Raw genomic sequence first — 23,933 nt, 5'->3', positions numbered from 1 at the left:
TATTTAGACAGCTGTATTAACTTTGTATAAAGCCATTTTCCTCTGTCCTTTCCTATCTGTGGAACTTTTTTTATTTATTTTGCTGAAGAGCTGGGATTATAAATCTTTACCAGTCAATATAACTAAAAATTTTGTTTTCCTGATTTATTTTATTTATTATAATTTCCACTAGCATTCATCAATTGCATCATCTCAGTGTTAAAGGGAATGGGATCAAAGTAATGTAGCTTGACCATGTAAAGTTTGGGGTTCTATTTCCCATCATCTAAGAGCTTTCTTTATTTTATCATCAATGATATAGTTAGGTGTTCCAGTTCACCCAGTGTGTTTCCTTCATTGTTCTGAGCATATTCACACGTCTTTCCCTCTTGTACTCCTTTAATGTATGATTCTTCGGATATATATTCCAAAGTTGAGCCACCTCTGTATTATCATTAGATTACTTTAACATAAACCATTTGTTTGGGCTAGCTAATATTTTTATTTTTGCTTTCTTGGTCTTAAGTGAAAGGGGACTGGGCTGTATGTTGTTGTGCTTAGAATGAAGCTTTTGTTCGTTTTCTGTTTTGTTTAACTCGCGTGAGCAAGGCACATTTCAAGACTCATTGCTTCCTTATGAATTCAGTCTGCAGGGGCTGGAGATGTGCCTCAGTGGTCCAGTGCTTACCTACCAGGCAAAGCCCCTGAGTTACACACACACACACACACACACACACACACACACACACACACACGGAATCTGCTTTACTTTCTTACAGTTTTGCAAAGGGAGGGACAAGCTGGTGGGCTAGTTGATTAGAAAAGAGGTGAGCTGGTGTCAAGGTTTTAGTACATTTGGGTTGGGGGAATTCAGTAACCAAGCTATGTTCCTTTAGGGTCATTTTATTCAACTTCCTATGCTCTTTTCCATCTCATCTCCCATTTGTTTTCTTGTTAGATACTATACATTAAATTGAAATCAACTAGTTACTATGATATTCTTTTTCATTTAAAATTTTTTTGTTGTATATGTTGTTGTGTTTTGAAACACATTTCATGTGCGTTTCTTTGTTTGTCTTCTTAGAACTTTTTCAGAGTTGAAGGACCAGTTTTGGTTGAGTTACCTTTCCTTCGGACTGTGTTTTTTTTTTTCCTTTTTTCACTATTTCCTTTCTTCTTAGGGTTGACTCTGTCAAGTGTTCAGTAAGTGAAAAAATGTTCTAATCAATCATATTTTATTTTATTTATTTATTCTTTTTTGGTTTTTCAAGATAGGGTCTCACTCTAGCTCAGGTTGACCTGGAATTCACTATGTAGTATCAGGGTGGTCTTGAACATATGGCGATCTGCTTGCCTCTGTCTCCCAGGTGCTGGGATTAAAGGTGTGAGCTACCATGGCTGGCCTTAGTTTTTCTTCTTTTTTTTATTGTGTTTTTTAAAAAGTATTTTCTTCATTATTTTTTTTTAAATTTTCTGTTGGTCATTTATTTATTTGAGAACAACAGACACAGAGAGAAAGAGGCAGATAGAGAGAAAGAGAGAATGGGCACAGCAGGGCCTCCAGCCACTGCAAACGAACTCCAGACGTGTGTGCCACCTTGTGCATCTGGCTAAGGTGCATCCTGGGGAATAGAGCCTTGAACTGGGGTCCTTAGGCCTCATAGGCAAGTGGTTAACCACTAAGCCATCTCTCCAGCCCATTATCTTTTGTTTAATTAGAGATGTATTAAAGGTATAGTTTTCTCTCTCAACCACTTTAGTTGTACTCTAGAAATGTTCATATTTAGTGTTTTATTGTTACCCTAAAGGTTTAATTTTTTCCCTTTAATTTCCTCTTTAACCATAGGTATTTAATCAGAAGTGTTTTAAAAACGGCTTGACGCCTGGAGAGATGGCTCATCTGGTTAAGGTGCTTGCTTGTAAAGCCTGATGACCCAGGTTTGGTTCCCCACGACCCACTTCAGGCCAGATGCGGTGCATGTGTCTGGAATTCATTTGCAGTGACAGGAGGCCCTGGCACACCCATTTTCATTCTTTCTCTCTCTCAAATAAATAAAAATAAGTAAAAATATCTTGATTATGGGACTTTTAAAACTCTTTTAAAAGTTTCTTTCTGACGTACATGGGTACTGGGGATTGAACTCAGGTCCTTAGGCTTGCACAGAAAGTGCTCTTACAGGCTGAGCCATCTCCTCTGCCCCCAAAGAAAAGAACTGCTCGTTTTCTCTTCCTCTCAATTGGTGTAGGGGAATTGAGTGTCTCCGATGGCAGGCTGGGATATTCCCCATTATACTAATGAGGATGGCCTCCTTCTAATTTAATCACATTATTAAAAATGTGGCCATTGTTTCATCTTAATTTTACGGAACTCACTGACTCATTGTTACATACTGCATGTTCTGAAAACTAGTGTGCAGTTTGCTGTGGGCCTTGTTAGATGTCTGAGATGTCTGTACTCATCCAAGCTTCAGCTCATGCTTGTACAAATCTTTTTTTACAAATCTTAGTTAATAAAATCATTGGTCTGTTGGATTTGTCTGTCTTTTCGTGGGAATTTTAGCCATCGTTTTCTACATATCAAGCCTATAGTTTTAGATTCATCTGTACTCATGATTATTTCATCTTCTTGGTGCCAATATGTGACATCATCTCTCGTTCCTTTTGAGGGGTACACCTTTGACTTTTATTGTATCTTGAAATGACTCTCTTGATAGATGTTATTGTATTGGTCCGTGGTAAGTTCACACTCATGTAGTTCCATTGATTTACACTGTATGAAACTTCCTGCTTTCCCACACTGTCATGTGATATGCTGTAAGGCCTATGCATCCCAGTATTCTTTAAAAAATTTTTTTTTTTGTTCATTTGTATTTATTTATTTGAGAGTGACAGAGAGAAAGAGGCAGGTAGACAGAGAGAATGGGCCTGCCAGGGCCTCCAGCCATTGCAAACGAACTCCAGCAATGTGCGCCCCCTTGTGCATCTGGCTAACGTGGGTCCTGGGGAACTGAGCCTCAAACTGGGGTCCTTAGTCTTCACAGGCAGGCGCTTAACCTCTAAGCCATCTCTCCAGCCCCTATCACAGTGTTCTTGATTGGTGGCTTGGAAAACTGGACGCAAAGCATGGCTCTTGAACTTTACTTTCCTTATGTGTGTGTCACGTGGTGGGGTGGATGTGGGGGTGTGGTGCGTGTATGTGCATGTGCTCTCGTAGCACCCCAGGACTTGCCTGCAGGGGCAGCAGCAGGCAGTCAGGCATCCGCTTCCATTGTTCTTCTATCTGCTCGTGTCTGAGCGGGGGTCTCGCACTGCTCCCAGGGCCGACCTCCGCCATTTCTTCCACAAGCACCGTCTATTCGCGGCGCTCTGTTGCCCTGTAAGACTGGGGTTACAGGTGTGCATGGCCATACCCAACGGCTTTACATGGATTTTGGAGATCTGAACTTGGGCAATCTCAGGCATCCTCAGGCCTTCATGGTGGTATAGAAAGTGCCCTTGGGCTGGAGAGATGGCTTAGCAGTTCAGGTGTTTCCCTGCAAAGCCAAAGGACCTCAGTTCGATTCCCTAGGACCCAGGTAAGCCAGGTGTACAAGGGAACATATACATCTGGAGTTCATTTGCAGTGGCTGTAGGCCCTGGCGTGCCCATTCTCTCCTTCCTTCTCTCTGCCTCTGCCTGTCTCTCTTCTCTCAAATAAATAAATAAATCATAATAAAAGTTTTAAAAATGTGCCCTTAGCTGGGTGTGGTGGTGCACGCCTTTAATCCCAGCACTCGGGAGGCAGAGGTAGGAGGATCACCATGAGTTCGAGGTCCCCTGAGACTCCCTAGTGAATTCTAGGTCAGCCTGGGCCAGAGTGAGACCCTACCTTGTGAGACAAAGCTAAACTCAAACATGTGACTTTCCTGCCTCAATCTCCTGGGTGCTGAAATTATAAGCATATGCCACTATAACCAGTTAGTTCTTACACATTTTAAAAAATATATATTTTAAGGTTTTTAAAAAATATATTTATTTATTTATTTGCAACCAGAGAGCAGCAGAGAGGAGAGAGACAGATAGAGAATGGGTGTGCCAGGGCCTCCAGCTGTTGCAAACAAACCCCAGATGCATGCATCACTTTGTGCATCTGGTTTTACGTGGGTATTGGGGAATTGAACCTGGGTCCTTTGATTTTGCAGGCAAGCGCTTTAATGGCTAAGCTATCTCTCTAACCTAGTTCTTCCACTTTTAATCCTAATTTTACTATCACGTGTCAATCACAGTCTCCTTAATTGAGTCACTCCAGACAGCATCCGCGAGTGAGTGGTGTTTAGAAATTTCGACTTAAAATTACCCATGAAATCACATTTCATGCTTTCTGCTGCGGTTGTCCTGGGACCCAGTTTTCTATGAAGAAAAGATTGACTTATTGCTTTGTTTCCTGCGGCGCCCGCCCTGCGCCAGTTAAAGTGGGAAGATGGGTAGCTTAGGCCTTCTGCTTGCTGGACACCCAAGGGGTCACCCAGCCCAAGCACTAGGGAGCCAGAAGGCCACAGCCACGCATAGTCAGCGGAACCCTACTTTCCTCTTGCTCTCCTCTCCCCTGCTCCCGGAACTCATCGCATGGCTTGGCAATGCTGAGTCCCCTTGCTCTCCAGTCCTGACCCAGGCCTGAACGGATCTGGGGGTTCTGTGACTTTCCTGGGAAGCTCTTACTGGAGCCTCATGTTACCCCGAGGCCGTCACATGACATGTCTCCCAGGAAGTTCCATCATGAAGGAACTAATAACTCTTGCCCCCCCCCCCCCGCCGCCCTGTGAGGTTCCTCTTAACATCTGCCCCCGCCCCCGTCTCTGTCTGACATTCCCCCACCCTCACCTCCCACACAGTCATCTGTGCTGTCGTAAGTAGCTAGGCTTCCTGAACGGCTTCTGAAAGCTTGAAGGCAACATCCTTGGCCTCTGCAGAGCATTTTATACCCTTCAAAGCACTTCCATGTACACATGATCATTTGATCTTCACAAACCCTTCCCCGGATGTAGGTTAGGTTACATTATCCTCGTTTCGCCGATGATGATGAAACAGACACGGTAGTTAGGTGACTTTCTTGTCCTGACACACTTGATATGAGACTCAGGTTGTTAATTTCATTTGTTCATTCATTCATTCTTCATTTTTTTTTAATCAACCCATACTGAGAGGCAGTCCAAGAATAGAAAAGGAAAGGGTTTCAGCAAGAGATTAAACTGGGATTTGAAACTTTATACCATCCTTTATTTGCTATATGATCTTGGTCATGTATTTAGCCTCTTAGATTGGGTTTCCTCATTTGACATATAAGGAATCTTTATCACCTATTATATTTTTGTGAGAGTCAAATACTGTGTTACAATCAAAGTTTAAAAGTCATCCGTCACTTACAATGTCTGGGAAGAAAAATGGTCATATGTCATAGCACAGCTCCACGGTAGAAACAGCACTGGCAGCCAGTACGTGAGTCTTTCTTAACTATTATGATGAAGCAACGTCACAGCCATCAGTGCCAAGAGAAACGAGACACACTTTAAAAATATTTTATTTATTTATTAGAGAGATGGGAGAAGGGAGGGGAGAGAACGGGCACGCCAGGGCCTCTAGCCACTGCAGATGACCTCCAGATACATGCTCCACCTTGTGCATCTAGCTTTATGTAGTCCTGCGAAACTAAACCTGGGTCCTTTGACTTCGCTGGCAAGCACCTCAGCTGCTAAGCTATCTCTCCAGCTCAAGACAAGGTATTTCTTGAGTGTCTGTGTTCTCTGTGGCCCTGAAGGGTAGAGCTTGTGTTTTGAATCCTCATCACCAAAGACAGTGCCATGGGTCTGACGGTGTAGCTCAGGAATGGGACATTTGTGTAGCATATGTGAGAAGCCTTGGATTATATCCCAAGAAATAAAAATCTATGGAATGGGGGGGGGGCGTTATCTTTAAGGTAGTAGGGTGCTCAGCCAATCATTGCTGACCTGAGATGGTCTACACTCTGAAGACTATCAGTTGGTTAAGATCAGCAGACACATAGTCATGTAATTGTAGTTAGCTATTTAAAGTAGTGGGTAGACATGCAGGGGTTTGTGTGAAAGCCCAAGGGAAGGGATGCCCAGTTCTTGTGGAGAGGGCGAGGTGCTGCGGGGGTGCGGGGGGCAAACTTCAAGGAGAAACGCATCAAGATGAATCCTGATCTCCCTGAAGAAGGGAATGACACCATTTATCTTGGACTGCATGCTTTCTCTCAGCCACCACCCTCCCCGCCTGGGTGTCTGAAATGGAATTTGTATTCAAACCAGCCTGTGTTTGTCTCGCAGTCCCTGTGTTAGTGATATCTCTCCCATAATATATTGGTTTTTTTAGAGTGCATTGCTCTGTCCCTGGGTATAAAAGAGATGCTTGGTAAAAACCAGATCCTATTCTTTGAATGTCACCACCAGCCATTGCATAATAAAGCATATAACGTATTAAGTGAGAAGAAATAGAGGGGCAGGAGAGAAGAAAGAGAAAACAAAACCTCCAAGTGGAGAGCGTGGAGTGCATTAAAGTTGATAAACTGCAGGGGCCAAGTGGACCGCTTTGGAATGTGCAGGAATCTAATTTAGGACTTGTAACTGTAGGATTACAATCCCTGTGGAATGAAGTGAGCCATTGGTTTTGCCAAATTCTAAATCTTCCGGTTCTCCTTGAGATCCAGTCCTTGCAATTGAACAGACATTATATATATTTTTGTCCCCAGCTCTTTGAGGTGTTAAATCCAGCTGTCTTCCTCCGAGGACTCGGTGCTGCTCAAGTCGCTGCAGCCCGTTGCCATCTTTGAAACTCTGGGAGGACGCAGTTTCGCTCGGGTAGCGCCCGCGCAGGCCATCGGTAGAGATTTGCGAGGCGCGTGGAGTCAGCCGTGTCTCCCCACCGCGGGCACACGGACCAGAGCGGGCTGCGCCCGGTGTGGGCACCCAGCTACTGGTGGTACTCGTTGGCGAGAGGCAAGGTGGTCGACGCAGGCCTCCGTCCTGGCAGTGTTGAAGGATGACTACAACAGAGAGGCTTCCACGAGGTTTTCTGCCAAGAACTGGATTGGATTTTGTGCTTCCTCAGCCACAAAATGTCCCCGCATCCTTCTCCCGAATCATTAATGCCCTCTGTGGTCAGCCTGTGCCCAGCTTCCAGACTTCCACATCTTTCTTTGTTCAATACCTTCACTATCATCTTATTTTATTTTATGTTTTACTTTTTGTTAGCCAAACTCTCAGGTTTTTAGGTCCCTAATATCTCACCTGCTTTTCACGTAAGCAGGAGGCACGAAGCTGCGTTTGCGTCTTCGGTCGAGCGCTGTCCTTAGAGCAGAAGCATGAGGATCCCCTGTTCTGCTTCCAGCTGCAGTTTGTAGGATGTTTTCTTGGAGAATAGCAATGCTACGTCTATCTATTGGTATTCTGGTATTGTAATGTCATTGACCTCAGACATTTACGTAACTCTTTTAAGTTTCAGTTTTGCCACTGGAGAAATGGGAATAAATGTTTAATTTAAGGAGCTCCCATGAGGACCAAAGAGATTTCATGAGGAAAATACCCAACAAGTTGTGCCCAATGTATAGGGGATATGTAAGAAATAACTTCTTGGACCACAGTAGCATGTGCAGGACCCGTTCTATTAACATAAGTCAGGCTTTGGCAGAATGGTGAGGAGCATACAGAGAAGTGCTTTTGTCTGTTGCAGGAGGTAAATTTAGGAGCGTGTGTATGCAAGTAAAAAGGTAGGAATTTCATGTAGGAAAAAGATGATGAGTTGTATACAAATAGCCATTTCTGGAAGTTATTGCTACATGATGTCATTAGAAGTAATATAAAAATATTGGGCTGGAGGGATGGCTTAGCAGTTAGGCTGTTTGCCTGAAAAGCCATGGACCCAGGTTCAATTCCCCAGGACCCACATAAGCCAGATGCACAAGGTGGAACATGCATCTGGAGTGTGTTTGCAGTGGCTGGAGGCCCTGGCATGCCCATTCTCTCAGTCTGTCTATCTGTCTGTGTGTCTCTCTCTGACTCTCTCACATAAATACAAATTTAAAAAATATATTTTTGGGCTGGAGAGATGGCTTAAATTGCCTGCAAATCCAAAGGACTGAGGATCGATTCCCCAGGACCCATATAAGCCTTATGCACAAAATGGCGTATTTGTTTAGAGCTTGTTTGCAGTGGCTGAAAGCCCTGGTGCACCCATTCTCTCCTTCTCTATTTTTCTATCTCAAATAAATAAACAAAATTAAAAATAAAAATAAACATTATAAAAAGTTTAAAACAATTTTCAATTTTTTTTTTTTTTTGAGGTAGGGTCTCGCTGTAGCTCATGCTGACCTGGAACTCACTATGTAGTCTCAGGGTGGCCTCGAACTCATGGCAATCCTCCTACTTCTGCCTCCTGAGTGTGGGGATTAAAGGTGTGTGCCACCACGCCCGGGTTCATTTCTCAAGTTTGACTTTAACATTACTCAACTACTAGTATTTGCTTAAGCTGCCACAGTTTGATGCACGAGCCAATCAGAAGGTTTCTGCTCCTTGAAACACAGCAAGTGATGTGAAGGGTGGGTGTTTTGTGTCGTGCAGTGGAACACAGGCTCAGAAGATTGGGGTTCAAGTTTGCTTCCCTTGCTTGGTTCATGGTCTTAGGCCAACTAATTTCCTTGAGTCTTGGAGTCAACATGTATAAAACTCTTCTTATTTTCTCCCCACTGGGTTATTGTTCAGGATCAATTAAAATAACTGCCCATGTATTGGATCCCTTAATTAGTCGTGGAGACTAATTACCTGCCTCTAAAAAGGTGGTGGAAGCCTTTCCTGGGAGGCAAACGCAAGGCTGGACTGAGGCAGCAAGAACGTGGGCCCTCGGTGCCTGGATTCACCTAACCCAGGCCGTATTTTGTTGCCAACCTCTGCTGAACCACTTTTGCTCCTCATTTGGCCAGGTCTCTGCCAAGAGGAGCTCTAGGATGGGTTATAACCAGAGTGCCAAGGGTCGCCAGCAATAGCGAGCCCCCATCCCGCAAAGCCTTGTCTGTGAGCACTTGGCATGGCCACCCCACCTTCTCATTTGTCTCTGTCTATTTGCTGACGGCTATTGCAACAGAAGCTTCCTTGTCCTCTCATCCTATTGAGCAGACACCAGAGCTAAGAGGCCCCGAGCTGGTCGTTAGAAGATGGGTTTGATGGTCGGCAGAAGGACCAAGGTCCTTGACTCTGGGGTTGAGCTGTTTAGAAGACAAGTTGTGTGGCGTGGGGGTCCATGTTCTCACCATCCTTTCCCTTCTTGTGTGCAGGGAGTCGACGAGTCGAAGATGAAGGCCAGAGCGGCGTGCTGCGCGCCCAAGTTCTGGCTGGTGCTGGCTGTCCTGGCCGTGTCGGGCAGCAGAGCGCGGTCCCAGAAGAGCGCCCCCAGCATTGGCATCGCTGTCATCCTGGTGGGCACTTCAGACGAGGTGGCCATCAAAGATGCCCACGAGAAAGATGACTTCCACCATCTGTCCGTGGTGCCCAGAGTGGAGCTGGTGGCCATGAACGAGACCGACCCAAAGAGCATCATCACGCGCATCTGCGACCTCATGTCCGACAGGAAGATCCAGGGCGTGGTGTTTGCTGACGACACAGACCAGGAAGCCATCGCCCAGATCCTCGACTTCATTTCTGCCCAGACTCTCACGCCCATCCTGGGAATCCACGGGGGCTCCTCAATGATCATGGCAGATAAGGTAGAAAAAAAGAAAGAAAAAAGAGGGGCGGGCTGAAATGAACCTCCAGTGAGACGTTGGCTTGAAGGCAAAATTGAGTTGCTAAAGATGCAAATCAAGCAGGGTACCCTGAGTGAATGGATACACCAGGAACTGGTCAAAAGTGTTTGGTGATGACCAGGACAGAAAGATCGTACTGTGCAGGAGTTTGGAGAGTTTAGAACGGATTTGTATGTGCATTTCTTTGTAATGGGCTTAGCAAGATGCCGAGAGAAGTTGAAATGTGTAGCTGTGACACACACACACACACACACACACGCACGCACGCACGCACGCATCAAACAGATCAAATAGGTTCATGAAATAGCTCATTCAATGCTCTAAGGCACCCTTTATTCATCCAGGCTAGTGTATGTTCTCTCCCAGACTGGTTTCAAAGAGTACTCAGTGTCCCCGAATACACAAATGTCGCGGGTAGCCACATGCATCCGTTTAGCTGCACGCTCACGTGGATCCGACCCTCTTGCACCACAGCAGCCGAGTTCTCGCCATCTTAGATCAGAAGACAGCGGTTCTCACCGTGCGTGCTGCACGTGGAGACTTGACTGTACAGCTGAGGCTGGAAACCGTTGTCTTTAGCCCCTCCCGTCATGCCGTCTGTCTCCTGCATCAATGGGAATGACAGACTGATTGTCATCTGGTATTGGTACTTAGCCTCAAACTACAGAAAAGATGTTTTGTTTTTACGTTTTTTTGTTTTTAGTTATTGTTGCTTGGTTAGTTGTGCTTGCTTTATTGACTCGCGCCTCCTTCTCACGCCTGCCCCTTCCAGTCACCGCATCTTAGCGTGAAGCACCTCTGGGGTAATGTGACCCATCTGTCATCACTTTGGGTTTTCAAGGATCGTTTCCACCTTAGCACTCTATCCTAGACTTCTTCATATCATCACTTTCCAGACCGCCTTTAGTTTTGGACTTAGAAGACGTGCTGTGGGGTCAAGGATGTTTGTAAGTGCTCCAGAGCCCCACGCAGGAGGACCACATGCTCTCTGGCTGGCCAAGAACTGCCCAGTGGCTCAGCAGGGGTGTGACCACTATCGCCCTCTGTCGGCATCAGGAGGAGATGACCAGCTTCTGGTTCAGCCTCCCTTGATTCAGTCTAGGGAAGGTCAAGTGGAAAGCAGTTAGTGAAGAAACTCTAGCGTACTGGGAGAGGAGTGTTTTCGCATTCACATGCAGAGGTTATAAAACGTGCTGAGAACAGTAGTTTATGCTACAAGAAGTGACATGAATTTAGAATGGAAAATACGTGGATTGAGGTAAAACTCACTGAGTGTTTTCTTCAGGTTAACATGGTTTTAAAACACTGCAGTTCCTACTAAATTATGATTTATTATTTTACTGTATTTGTGGTCCTCTAAGGGCACAGTCGCATTGAAATACTTCTGGCATGGCTAAGAACTTAATTTTAAAATTATAAACAAGTGCATAATGCATTTGAGAGCATAACAGATAGACACGATTGTTTGGTTGTCACTGCTTGTTTGGGTTATCCCGCAGCCTGGGTCATTGCCCTTGGGTAGGGGGCTGCACCTAAGTTGACTGGGGGTACACCTCTTGCAGATTATTTTCAACCTGAATATAAAACAATGAGCTGAAATACAATGTTGGTAGAACTTGGGTTCATGCTCCCTGATGTAAACTTGGTGCTTTCAGAATGTTCAGTGTATGTTTGACAGTTAGAGTTTTCACACATTAACTTAAAAAATTAAATTATTTTTATTTATTTTCAAGGGGAGAGAGGGAATGGGCACACTAGGGTCTCTAGCCACGGCAAATGAACTGTAGACGCATGCACCACCATGTGTATCTGGCTTATGTGGGTCCAGGGATTCGAACCTGGGTCCTTGGGCTTTGCAGGCTTTTGCAGAGATGCTACGCCATCTTTCCAACCCTCATACATTATTTTATTCAATACTCTTCACTACCTAGCAAGCTGAGTGGCATTGTTTTATGTCTCTCTTGCTGGTAGGGTTCTGAGGCTCAGAGATTAAATAACAATTCCCGAATGGCTTACAGGAAGTGGCAACTACACTTTAACTTGTGTTGCCAAGTGAAAGGGTTCTGTGTTCCATTGTCCGTCAAGAAATGATGAGGCCAGTGAAGTTATCAACCATGCTACCCTCTCCTTTCTATTGTGGCATTGAGGGGATGCCATCTGATGGGAAGTCATCTATCACTTGATTCAAATTCAGGCAATGCAGGAGGCTCGCTACGGGAAGGGTTATCGAGCCCATGCATGGCGCAGTTCCAGAGAGCCTGCTGGGCTCTGCCTGCCAGGGGTCAGAGGTGTTACTGACTCCTGTAAGGTGGCTCTTCCAGCTCCCACACTGTTTACTTCTCCCTTCATCCTGTCTCCTTTGCAAATGCATCTAAACGCCTATCTTGCATTTTCCTCTGTAAATCAATAAAAGGAAGAGCTCAGTGATTGCTAGAAAATTTCCTAACATTCCCTAAATATCTAACCTGGTTTTGACACAAAGTATTTCAGAAAGGCAGGAGGAAAAAGAAAGAAGATCTTGGTAGCTGGAAAATTAGAGGCTCTGTCACTAGGGTTTTGATGGTGGCTGCAGAGGGGATGTCACAGGACCAAAGGCATTGACAGGACAGCAGAGATTCTCGGGGAGTGTGCAGTGGAGTGTTCACAGGCTCAGGAGATTTGAATGAAGATGAAGAAAAGAGTGTCCAGGTCCCAGGGAGAGAAGTTTTTGGAACATATTTCAATAAATAAAACACTTCAACAATCTGAGGCCAGGTTGGCTTGTTTACAAATAGAAGTGTGCCTCTTAATTTTCTTCTTTGAGAAGGAGAGAGAGAGGGAGAGAGAGAAAAAGAGAGAGAGAGGGAGAGAGAGAGAGAGAGAGAGAGAGAGAGAGGGAGAATTGGCACACCGGGGCCTCAGCCACTGCGATTATACTCTAGACGCTTGCACCACCTAGTGGGCATGTGCTACCTTGCCTCACCTTGGTGTGTCTGGCTTATGGGGGATCTGGAAAGAGATGGAACATGGGTCCTTAGCCTTCACAGGCAAGAGCCTTAACAGCTAAGCCATCTCTCCAGCCCAGAAGTGCACTTTTAAGTATCATGATATATGTGTAAATGTGGAATGAGTACATGCCTAACAACCGAATCCACAGTCGGGCAACAGGACAAAGGGTCTGAACTGTGGAACTGATTGCAGGAACTCCAAGATATTTGGTGGTGTGTCTGTATTTGTGACTTGCATTGACCATCTGAAGAATGATATATAAAACTTCTCCCTTCTAGGAGACAGGTCATACCCAAGCTTTTAAAGTTTTTCTTTTCTTTATTAGAGAGGGAGAGAGAGAGGGAGAGAGAGAGAGAGATAACGGGCACACCAAGTCCTCTAGCCCTCCAAATAAACCCCATACATATGTGCCACCTTGTGCATCTGGCTTATGTGGGTCCTAGGGAATCAAACTTGGGTCCTTTGGCTTTATAGGCAAGTGCCTTAACCACTAAGCCATCTATCCAGCCCTCTTTTTGTTTGCTTGCTTACACTAAGATCCACTTTCTCAGTGTTCTGTGGCAGGCTGCATTACAGGGATAAAATTCCTATATTCCAGGGCTGGAGAGACGGCTTAGCGGTTAAGCGCTTGCCTGTGAAGCCTAAGGACCCCGGTTCGAGGCTCGGTTCCCCAGGTCCCACGTTAGCCAGATGCACAAGGGGGCGCATGCGTCTGGAGTTCGTTTGCAATGACTGGAAGCCCTGGCACTCCCATTCTCTCTCTCTCCCTCTATCTGTCTTTCTCTCTGTGTCTGTCGCTCTCAAATAAATAAATAAATAGTGAACCTAAAAACTTTAAAAAAAAATTCCTATATTCCATCAAGGAGGTGTCGATGTTTAGAAGTGACCACTGGTATAAAGAATCATATCCAGCCGGGCATGGTGGCACACACCTTTAATCCCAGCACTCGGGAGGCAGAGGTAGGAGGATCGCTGTGAGTTTGAGGCCACCCTGAAACACCATAGTAAATTCCAGGTCAGCCTGGGCTACAGTGAGACCCTACCTTGAAAAAGCAAAAAAAAAAAAGAAAAAGAAAGAATCATATCCATTTGCTTTTTGCATATGCTAGTTAATCACAAAACGTTTGTTGGCAGTTTTCAATACTTTTCAGTGGGGAAATGTACTTTGTGCTTCGGCAGTAGCAGAGCAGAGCTGTTAGGAGGTTGGAAGTTGGCATTTGAGCAGACCTCTCTGCCACCACTTCCCAGCCACGTGACCCTGCCTCACGGCCAGCGTGTTGCCCTCATCCTTGATTTCTTTTGATGTAGTGAGGACAAATAATGGGCTCATTGCTGGGGATGTTGAGGAGTCAGTGATAAATAGTACACACCTCACCAAGTGCCTCAGATCAACAGTGAAGAAGAAAGCTCTGGAGAAAGTCTGGCCAAGGGCTCTGGAGGGCGGGGCTGGAGCCTCCAGCCTGTCCTGGCCTGGAGTTGAGGTTCGCTGGCGGATGAAAGCCTGCCATGGCCGTGAAGGGCCGAGTCGAAGAAAAACTTCAGGGCAAAGTACTTGTTCCGAAGACCGTTTAGAATAGGAACTTAAAAATGCTTAAAAATGTATGAGGTCCTTTGTTGGCTGTTTCCCACCTGAGAATAAAGAACCTATTTTATTTTGCCTTCTTGTAATTGCCTTCATTCTCCCTGAGATTCTGGATTTAGGATGCCCACCTGAAACCAAATAATGAACTAAGGCTAGATCTTTTCCCACTTCTTACCGAGCCCTTTCTCTCCTGAGTTTTCATATTTTAGCCCACAGATGCCAAGTGACTAACCCTGGCATGTCCCAGCTCACAGTTGAAGTGGAACTGCGAATCAGCTCCCAGAAATGCACGTTTTTGAAATCCATGCTTTTTGAGCACAATTTTACTTCACAAGGCATGGAATTATGAATCACAAGTCGCAAGTTTTCGTTTCCATTCTGATGAGCTCTGGAAATTTAGGCAATCAGATCACTTCGGTGACATTTACGACAAACATTCTGAAGATAAAAAAGAAACATTCTGAAGATAAAAAAGAAAGTAAAAATGTTGCACTGGCACTGTGGAGAAGGACGCTTGGGGTTAAGAAAGCAGAGAGTGGCGGCAGGAGATGCCAGAGCCCCTGAAAATTGTTCTGTTACTGGCAGCAGAAAGAGCGCCCATGTCTCGGGCAGGAAACAGGGCAGAAAAGAGAAAGATGATGCCACAGCCGAGCCAGGCGAGAGGAAGGAGGAGCCCCTCGCGCCCTGCGCTGGCGGGTGGGGGAGGAAAGGGTGGGCCTGGTCAGGGTTGGGGTTTGGGATGGGCGGGCTTGAGCAGAGTGAAGGGCTGAGTCTGAAGTGTGGGGTCTGCGACCTTCTCCTCGTGAAAGCCATGCACACTCTCACTAGGGAGTCAGTTGATGCGTCTTTTCTTCCTCCACTGCTCAGTTGATAAGTGGAGCTTTATTGAGCACCTCATGTTCTGTGCAGCTAAGAATTTAACACACTAGCTGACAGACCCGACTTTTTGACCTCTTCCTCACCCTGTACCCACTTCACTCCCCTACCTGCGCTTAATGGCGATTTGTTTGGAGAAAACAGATGTGCCTGCAATCGTGAACAATGCCATGAGCAGACTCCTGTCTTCCATTTGATCCTATGACCACCCTATGCACCCCCCTCTTAAAATACGGCCACGTTACATATGCCTTTACTCTATAGCTTCTCACCTTAATTCTGATGTCTCTTAGTTTATTTATTTATTTATTTATTTTACCTTGCTTTCAGTTGTTTGAGACACGGTATTCCCTAGGGCAGAAGACTCCAGAAACAAAACGTGATGTGGTAGGATTACTTGAAAGAACAGATTTCTGATGCAGAGGTAGGAGACGTGAGAGGGAGTGAGGGAACCTAATATAGCAGGTTCACCTATGTTAGCTCTCTAATGCACCACGCTATGAGCATTTTTAAACTTTTTATTTATTTATTTATGTTTGGTTTTTCGAGGCAGGGATTCACTCTAGCCCTGGCTGACCTGGAAATCACTCTGTAGTCCCAGGCTGGCCTTGAACTCATGGCGATCCTCCTACTTCTGCCTCCCAAGTGCTGGGATTAAAGGCGTGCACCACCATGCCTGGCTCATTTTTAACTTTGATGTGAGCCTGTGAGGCAAGGAGTAGAATTTTCTTTCTGTGGATGGAGAAACCAGATGGGTTGATAAAGCACCATAGCCAGACAATCATGGAGCTGAGTTCCTTCTGTTTATTGAGAATTTTCATACATGCACTTACTATAATTGGGCCATAATCCCGCCTTCATTACCTTCTTTTCTTTCTCCTACTGTGCTGTCTCTTTTTTCTTTTTTCCCTGCTCCGTCATCTGTGCAGAAATGTTGATGGCTCACGAGAGCACAGGTCTTGTGAGGTAATGACAACCGTCAGCTGCTATGGGGTCGTGAATCCACTAGTCACTTCCTGCAGGAGGACAGTGATGGCTTGAATTCTGAACCCACAGACGCTGGGCCTCCACACTTACCCCCACGTCACCCACTGACGAGGTAAAAGGATGTAAGGCAGGCTAGGATCGCCTGCCTGGGATTGAGCTGCTGCTCTCCAGTATTCTCTTCTTCCTGGGGGGGGGGGAGATGGGAGGCCATTCATTTTCTGAGGCATGGGCAATTGCACAGGTGTCGCCCTCAACTGTGCACTCTGGAATTTCTGCTGTCACAGAACGTGTTTCTGCTTGTCCCACATACCCTTTATTTTGACAACGGGATTTAAAATTTTGTAAATTTCTATTTATATATTTGAGCCAGAGACAGAGTGAATGGGCATGGTAGGGACTCCACCTGCTGCAAGTGAACTCCAGACGCATGCGCCACCTTGTGCATCTGGCTTACCTGGATCCTGGGGAATTGAACCTGGATCAGGAAAGCACCTAAACTGCTAAGCCATCTCTCCAACCCTCCCTTCAGTCTTTAAATCCTCGATGTGAAAGTGGGATTTAAAGAGATTGGATGGACACTTGAAGTCTAGGCAACAATTTTAGTGGTTGTAAAAGAAACTGAAGATTTAAGCATTCCAAGTAAAGAAAGGTGCTCCTTCCTGGACAGTTCCGCACGAGCATCGCTCCTCACCCCCTTCAGGAAAGCAACAGAGTGTGAGGAAGAGGGCACTGGCTGAGGGAGGAGACTGCAAACTTTGAGCCAGTTGACTTGGGTCAGCCTGGTGATCTTGTGTACTAGTGATCTTGAGCTGTACAAACTTGCTGAGTTTCAATACCTCCAAAGGGGCACAAAACCACACGTGGTTGTTTAGGACAGGAAAGCTTAGTTAACACCAATCCTCCCATGACTGCCCCCTTGCAGGTTCCTACATCAGTCCTTGCCCACATCCTCTGGGATCGAAAAGGAAGCACTTGGAATATTAGTTTTCTTTAGTCTAGGCTTGACGGTTGAAGCCTGGCTCAGTGGACTGTCTATATGGTGATGTTATTATTGGGGGTGACCTGACAGGATGTCCCAGTTCTCCAAGCAGAGACATGTGATTTCCACAAGCTGATACACATAGGAAATCAGCAACGAGGACAAATCTAGAGCACAGGAAATGGCACAGCCGAAGAAAATAGTCTTTTCCTTCATGATCAAGGGTGTTCATCTATAAGAAAAAGAAGAGTGAGGGGTCAGTGGATAAAGCGCTGGCTGCAGTAAAGCCTGGGGAGCTAGTTTGGAAGCCCAGCACTTGTGTGAGAAGCCAGACACCATGGTAGGCGTTTGTAATCCAAGTCATGCCTGTGAGCATGAAGGGAAGTGGGGACAGAAGAATCTGCTGGAAGCTCTGGGGAAGGAAGAAAAAAGGAGAGGCAGGTAATCTAGTGAGTGAAGGGATGAACTACTTGAGATCTTGCATCAGAGGAGATGGGAGGGGAGACCAGCACCCTAAAGTTGTCCTCTCCCTTCCATAGGCATTCCATCACACACGTGCCTGAACTCTCTCTCTCTCTCTCCCTCTCTCTCTCTCTCTCTCTCTTTTAATTTTTACTTATTTGTGAGCGACAGAGAGAGAGAAAGAGGCAGATATAAAGAGAGAATGGGCGTGCCAGGGCCTCCAGCCACTGCAAACCAAAGTCCAGATGCGTGCGCCCCCTTGTGCATTTGGCTAATGTGGGTCTTGGAGAACTGAGCCTTGAACCGGGGTCCTCAGGCTTCGCAGGCAAGTGCTTAGCCACTAAGCCATCTCTCCAGCCCTCTCCCTCTCTCTTACACACACTCACACACACATCATATTCCTAAGTAGTAGTCTGCTACAGAGATAGGGAGACAGTAAGTTAATAAATGATACTAACCTGTTTCTAGTAGATAAATATTGGTAAAATGTCTTTGTATTATAATTTCTAGACACCCTGACTTTGAGACTTATTGTTGATATTACATGTTACATCTGCATTTAATTCAAAATTATACATACATATGACATCTATTTTGATTTTGAAGTTTAGGGACACACCATGCAGCAGAGTAACTTTTAAGGCATTTTATCCCTTTTTTTCCTGAGAAAAAGAAAAGGTGATAACTATAATTTTTATATGCACAAAGAAGTCTTAATGATTTATGTAGTTGCAATGGGAAAGGCGAACATTGACCATTGATCACGGTTACTTTTTCCAGCTAGTCATTCAGTCACCTCATATAGGTTATCTCAATCCTATGTTTTCGTTGAATTTATGAGGCAATGTTTGTGTCCATCTTGAAAATGCAGAAACTGTAAGTCGAAGAGGCTAGTTTCCCATGAGCTCCAGAACGTGGTTGTCCATACTGGTGAGGCAAGGGCGTGTCGTTGGCAAAGGAGTCTGGGTACAGACCCCCCCGAGAGGCAGCTCCGTAACTCAGAGGTGAAAGAGCTTCCGAGTGGGCTTTTCTTGCCATCTTTGCCTTGGTTGGGAAGCTGCTTGTCTTTGCTAAAGCCATCATAACCCACATTCAAGGAAGGAAGACGTGTAAGGGGTTTTAGTTCAGCAAGCGTCTTCCCCACGTCCTGACCGCAGCCTCCCAAACAATGTCGGTCCCACCACAGCCCTGCCGGGGTCTCGTCTCAGCGCTGGCAAGAGGACAGGGGTGGGAATGGCTTTGACAGTGGCTCTCAAATGAAAGTGACAACTGGGAATTCAACTAATGTTCTCCTGATTCTCCAGTCCAAGCATGTCACATTTCTCCTGCCTCAAGCCAGATACGTCTTCGGGATCCTTCTCTCAAATCCTCACAAGTCTTTGTGAGCATGGCTCCTTGTGGGAACCTTTTTGCCTGAGAAATTTTTATGTGACCCTGGGTTTATAGATATATAAATCAGGTATACAAATCCAACATCTACTATGTTAAATCATAAAGCCATTTATTTGAAAACAATTCTTGGCTGGAGCGATGGCTTAGCAGTTAAGGTGCTTGCCTGCAAAGCCGAAGGATCTTGGTTTGATTCCCCAGGACCCATGTAAACCAGATGTTCAAGGAGGTGTATGCATCTGGAGTTCGTTTGCAGCAGATTAAGGCCCTGGTACCCCCATTATATCTGTCTATCTGTTTTTCTCTCTCTCAGAAATGAATAGAATAAAATTTTTAAATGGTGCAATCAGTAGTTATATGGAATAGCTATGTGACCAGAATTAAAGCCAGAATGCTCCTTTAAAAAAAAAAAAAAAAAAAAGAAGTCATGCTCTAGAGCTAGGAATCTTGCCTATAAGTTGTTGTTTTCTTTTGTCCCCTTAAATATAAACATATTCCTTCTTCCCGGAATCTTTCCTTTTAGGGATTCTTGGGAGATGTTTGAAATCATATATGAACATTGTTTTGTGGTTTTTTCTTTTTAATTTTAGAGAGGGAGGGAGAGGGGGGCAGAGAGAGAATTGGCACTCCAAGGCCTCAGCCACTGTAATCAAACTCCAGACGCTTGCACACCTTGTGGGCATGTGCGACCTTGTGCTTGCCTCACCTTGTGTGTCTGGCTTACATGGGATCTGGAGAGTTGAACATGGGTCCTTAGGCTTCGCAGGCAAGCATCTTAACTGCTAAGCCATCTCTTCAGGCCCACATATGAATGTTTTTATTGGTTGTCATAAGGACTTGTATGTGTGTATGTATGCCTTGTGTGTGTGTGTGTGTGTGTGTGTGTGTGTGTGTGTATGCGTGCATGTGCATGCACTTCACAAGCACTTAAAACCAAGACACAAGGCATCTGAAGTATCCTGTAACACGTACTAGTTTTACCACATTTAAGACTAATGTTTCCCAGAGCATTAACTCCACTTTCTTTGAAACGTATCTCAGTGTCCCAAAAGCACACTCAAGTCACAGTCATTTTAATAAGCAAGCCCATGTGAGAGTCTTCCTTGATGTTCACTCTTCTTCCCTCTTTCCACCTATTTATTTTTCCAGTTTTCAGCCTTAAAAAGGATTTGAATTTGTAGTTTTTCAAAAAGCCTTAATTTGTAGTCTTTTACTTTTCCATCTGTCACTTTCTCCAAAATGCCAAATTCAATGCATCTTTGAGATGGCCTTGACCTTCTATCTCCCTGCACACTGGTGACCTTTCTAACGTCAGTCACAAAAGTTAGGGTGACAAGGCTCATTGCACTCACTGCAGATCTGGTGATGGTGGGAATGAGAATGCATAGAACTTGGGACATGGGAAGTTGTCAGAGTGGCTGTGTCCAGCGACGGCTTCGGAGTTAGAGCGACTGGATGGACGTTTGTTATGTTAGGTTATATAATGTGCTCACTTGTAGGGAGAGAGTATATGAAGCTCAGGGAACAGGAGAAGGAGAAGAGAAGGGTGTTGGGGCAGAAGCTTGGGTGCATGACCATTTGAGGGGTAATCAGAGCAAGTGGAGAGGATAAGGGGCTAAGATTGAATTAGGGAGATAGAGAACCACAATAGCAAGGAGTGGGAAATGTACAAACCAAGAGGGCTCTCAGAAAGGAGTTAGCAGTCTTAGAATCAGTCCCGACCGTTCCCATCCCCCAAGGCAATAGCAGAGCTCTGGTAGCCCCACCATTTACCCCAGGATCTCTCTGGTCATCCCGCACCCCACGGGTGCTGTGTGACTACAGGGCTGCTGCTTGCTGTCTCTTGCCAGTACTGCCGCACAAACGTGCTCACCTGTGATTCTTTAGTCTCAAGTCGGATGGTTACATTTTCACCGAGAACTCTGCTCGGGCTTCCCACAGCTTGGAATATGACATCTTCTTTGATCACACGCCGGGCTGCCTCCTCAGGACCTCTCTTAGCCTCCCTGCCCTCAAACACCAATGTCATGCCACACTAAATTATTTACAGCTCCCCAAATGGTCCTTGCTAGTTTACAGCTCTCTGCCTTTCTCTCTGCTGCCTCCACTCTCCTTAGGGTGCCCTTGTCCTTTGTCACCCAGCACCCCCCCCCCCCGAGACACCTGCCCAAGACAAGTCTGACATTTCACCCAGGAATCCTTTCCTGACTCCTACCTCATAGAATTTACCTTTTCTTGTGTATTCCACTTGTGTTTTACTTTCTTATTGCCCATTCACCTGTCTGTCCTTGTGGGACTTAATAACTTGTGTATTCCCAGTGCAGACCACGCTATCTGATGCATAGCAACAGCTATGTTTAAAAACGGACACGCATTGAACTGTCCATTCTATATGCACACTGTGGTTGGCTGAATGGTGATCTCAAAAAGATATATCCTGTCTTGTGGTGCTCGTCAAATTACCTTCTGAATATTTATGTTAGCATAGAGTAGGGCTGCTCTTAGCTTTGGTCAAAGAAGCTTCTATTTGCAGTTGATGTTCACTGCTGGGGAGACTCAAAACTTACCAGTATGCCAAGCAAACGTGACTGTTGCATGCTAAGCACTAGAAGAGACATCTATGTCACCTCCTTCAAGGCTCAGGGGACGCTGTGGAAGAGGGGCAGCAAGAATGTAAGAGCTAAAGGATGGGGAAGAGTGCTTTGTCACTTGGGCATGACCTCTAAGAGACTATCACCACTTGCATAATATTAGGCCCATCAACAATCTGTCATGGATGATGGCAAAAGGCAAAAAGAGAAAAAAAGACATCAAAGTAGGAAAGGAACTAGTTGGAAAGAAGAAGGGTTCAGTGGAAATAGGTTGGGGAGAGAGATAAGAAAAGGTAATGGGAGGGGATTATGATCAAAATACATTATCTACATGTATAAAAGCTGAGAGATGGCTTAGCAGTTAAGGTGCTTGCCTGTGAAGCCTAAGAACCCATGTTTGACTCTCTAGATCCCAAGTAAGCCAGACACACAAAGGTGAGACACACAAACGTGCAAGGTGACACATTTCCACTAGGTGGCGCAAGAACCTGGAGTTCTTTGTAGTGGCTGAGGCCCTGGCACACCAATCTTCTCTCTCTGTCTCTAAAATAGGATAAAAATAAATAAAATTTTTTAAAAAGTTAAAAATAGCTGGGTATAGTGACACATACCTTTAATCACAGCACTCAGGAGGCAGGGGTAGGAGGATCACTGAGTTTGAGACCAACCTGGAACTACAGAATGAGTTTTAGGTCACCCTGGGCTAAAGCGAGACTCTACCTTGAGCCCTTCATCCCACAAAAAAGTTAAAAATGCGATAGCTAGCTTGTAAATGGTACTACGTTAGCTATTTTTAATCAACGCAGCAATATATCTGACAGAAACAGCTCAAGGGAGGAAAGTTTTCTTCCGGCTTTCACTTTCAGTGACGTCAGTCTATCATGGTAGGGATGGCAAAACAGTTCACATGGTGGTGGGCCAGGGGCCCTGGGATGGTGCTGGTTCTGGGCTGGCTTTCACTTCTCCCCCTCTCCTCTGTCTGTGTTCCCGGCTGATGGGATGGTGCCACCCACGCTGACAGTTTGTCTTCTCCCCTCAGCTAACTCTACTGGAAACACCCTCACAGACACCCAGATTGGTGTGTCTCACCCATCTCCATGGGATTCAGTTGACAATAAAAATTATCCATCACTGTGCCCTTACTTGGAAAAAGGGTCTTTGCAAATGTAATGAAGGATCTCGTGATGAGATCATCTTGAATCATTTGGGTGGGTCTTAAAATTCAGTGACAAGTGACCTTCTAAGAGACAGAAGAGGGGAAGACATAGGCTAGGAGGAAAAAGCTATATAAAGAGAGGAGAGGCTGGAGTTACTGAGCCACAAGCCAAGAGAGCCACCAGCTGCTGAGAGTCTTCAACAGATGACCCTACTGACATCTCCATTTCAGGCTTTGTTCTCCGGATCAAGGAGAGCACATGTTGTCATTTGGAGTAGCATTGTAGTACTAATTTGTTCCAGAATCCCAAGAAAACTAATAACACACCTTAGTTAAGAAGGGGAATACTGGGCTGGAGAGATTGCTTAGTGGTTAAGACACTTGCCTGCAGAGCCAAAGGACTCAGGTTCAATTCCCTAGGACCCATATAAGCCAGATTCACAGTTGCACATGTGTCTGGAGTTCATTTGCAGTGGCTGGAGGCGCTGGCATGCCTATTCTCTCTCCCTCTCTCTTGCTAATAAATAAATAAAAATAAAATATTAAAAAAAGAAGGGGAATGCCAGAAACTATTGCCTAGGCTGCTTTCTGGCTTCACTTCCCATTTATTGTATGACCTTGGGCAATTCTTACACTTCCTTGAGCCTTACTTTCCGTATCTTTAAAGCACAAAGAGATTCTACTTCTTATCGTATTAAATAAGGCTATTAAAATTGCTTTGGGGACTGGGGACAGTTATCAGTGGTTAAAGATGCTTGCTTTACAAAGCCGACCAGCCTGGGTTTGATTCCCCAGTACCCACGTAAGGCTTGATGCACAAAGTGCACCGTGTGTCTAGAGCCTGCAGTGGCACGAGGCTCTGGGGCACTCATCCTCATTCTCTCTCTGCTTGCAAATACATAAAAACACAATTGAAAAAGAAAGGTGCTTCAGAAAGGCCTGGTGAATACTAGGATCTAATATGTGGGAATGGTATTCAATAAGTCACCAATGAATAAATGAATGAGGTAGACAGAGAGACACAAGCTATAAACAGTGTGACCTGAACTCACCCAGCTCTGTGATCACTGGATGTACGCTCCGGGTGCTCTGTTCATAGACAACATTCTTTGTTCCGGGCCCCACCAGGCTAGGGACAAATGTGAATGAGGCAA

At 45.3% G+C, this 23,933-nt stretch overlaps 1 protein-coding gene across 5 annotated transcripts in view; it reads left to right on the top strand.

The window, feature by feature from the left end:
* Grin2b (glutamate ionotropic receptor NMDA type subunit 2B) overlaps positions 1-23,933 on the top strand; it is a 632,026-nt gene that overhangs the window by 228,084 nt on the left and 380,009 nt on the right. For all 5 annotated transcript variants that reach the window (XM_045139704.1, XM_045139703.1, XM_045139702.1 and 2 more), the window contains one exon: positions 9,302-9,730. In XM_045139704.1, the coding sequence (XP_044995639.1) occupies positions 9,320-9,730 (411 nt within the window). In that variant the 5' untranslated portion in view covers positions 9,302-9,319. The remainder of the gene's footprint in view (positions 1-9,301; positions 9,731-23,933) is intronic.

The sequence above is a fragment of the Jaculus jaculus genome, chromosome 23, assembly GCF_020740685.1.
Source record: "Jaculus jaculus isolate mJacJac1 chromosome 23, mJacJac1.mat.Y.cur, whole genome shotgun sequence".
NCBI lineage: Eukaryota > Metazoa > Chordata > Mammalia > Rodentia > Dipodidae > Jaculus > Jaculus jaculus.
This window is presented reverse-complemented; position numbering and strand designations above follow the sequence as displayed.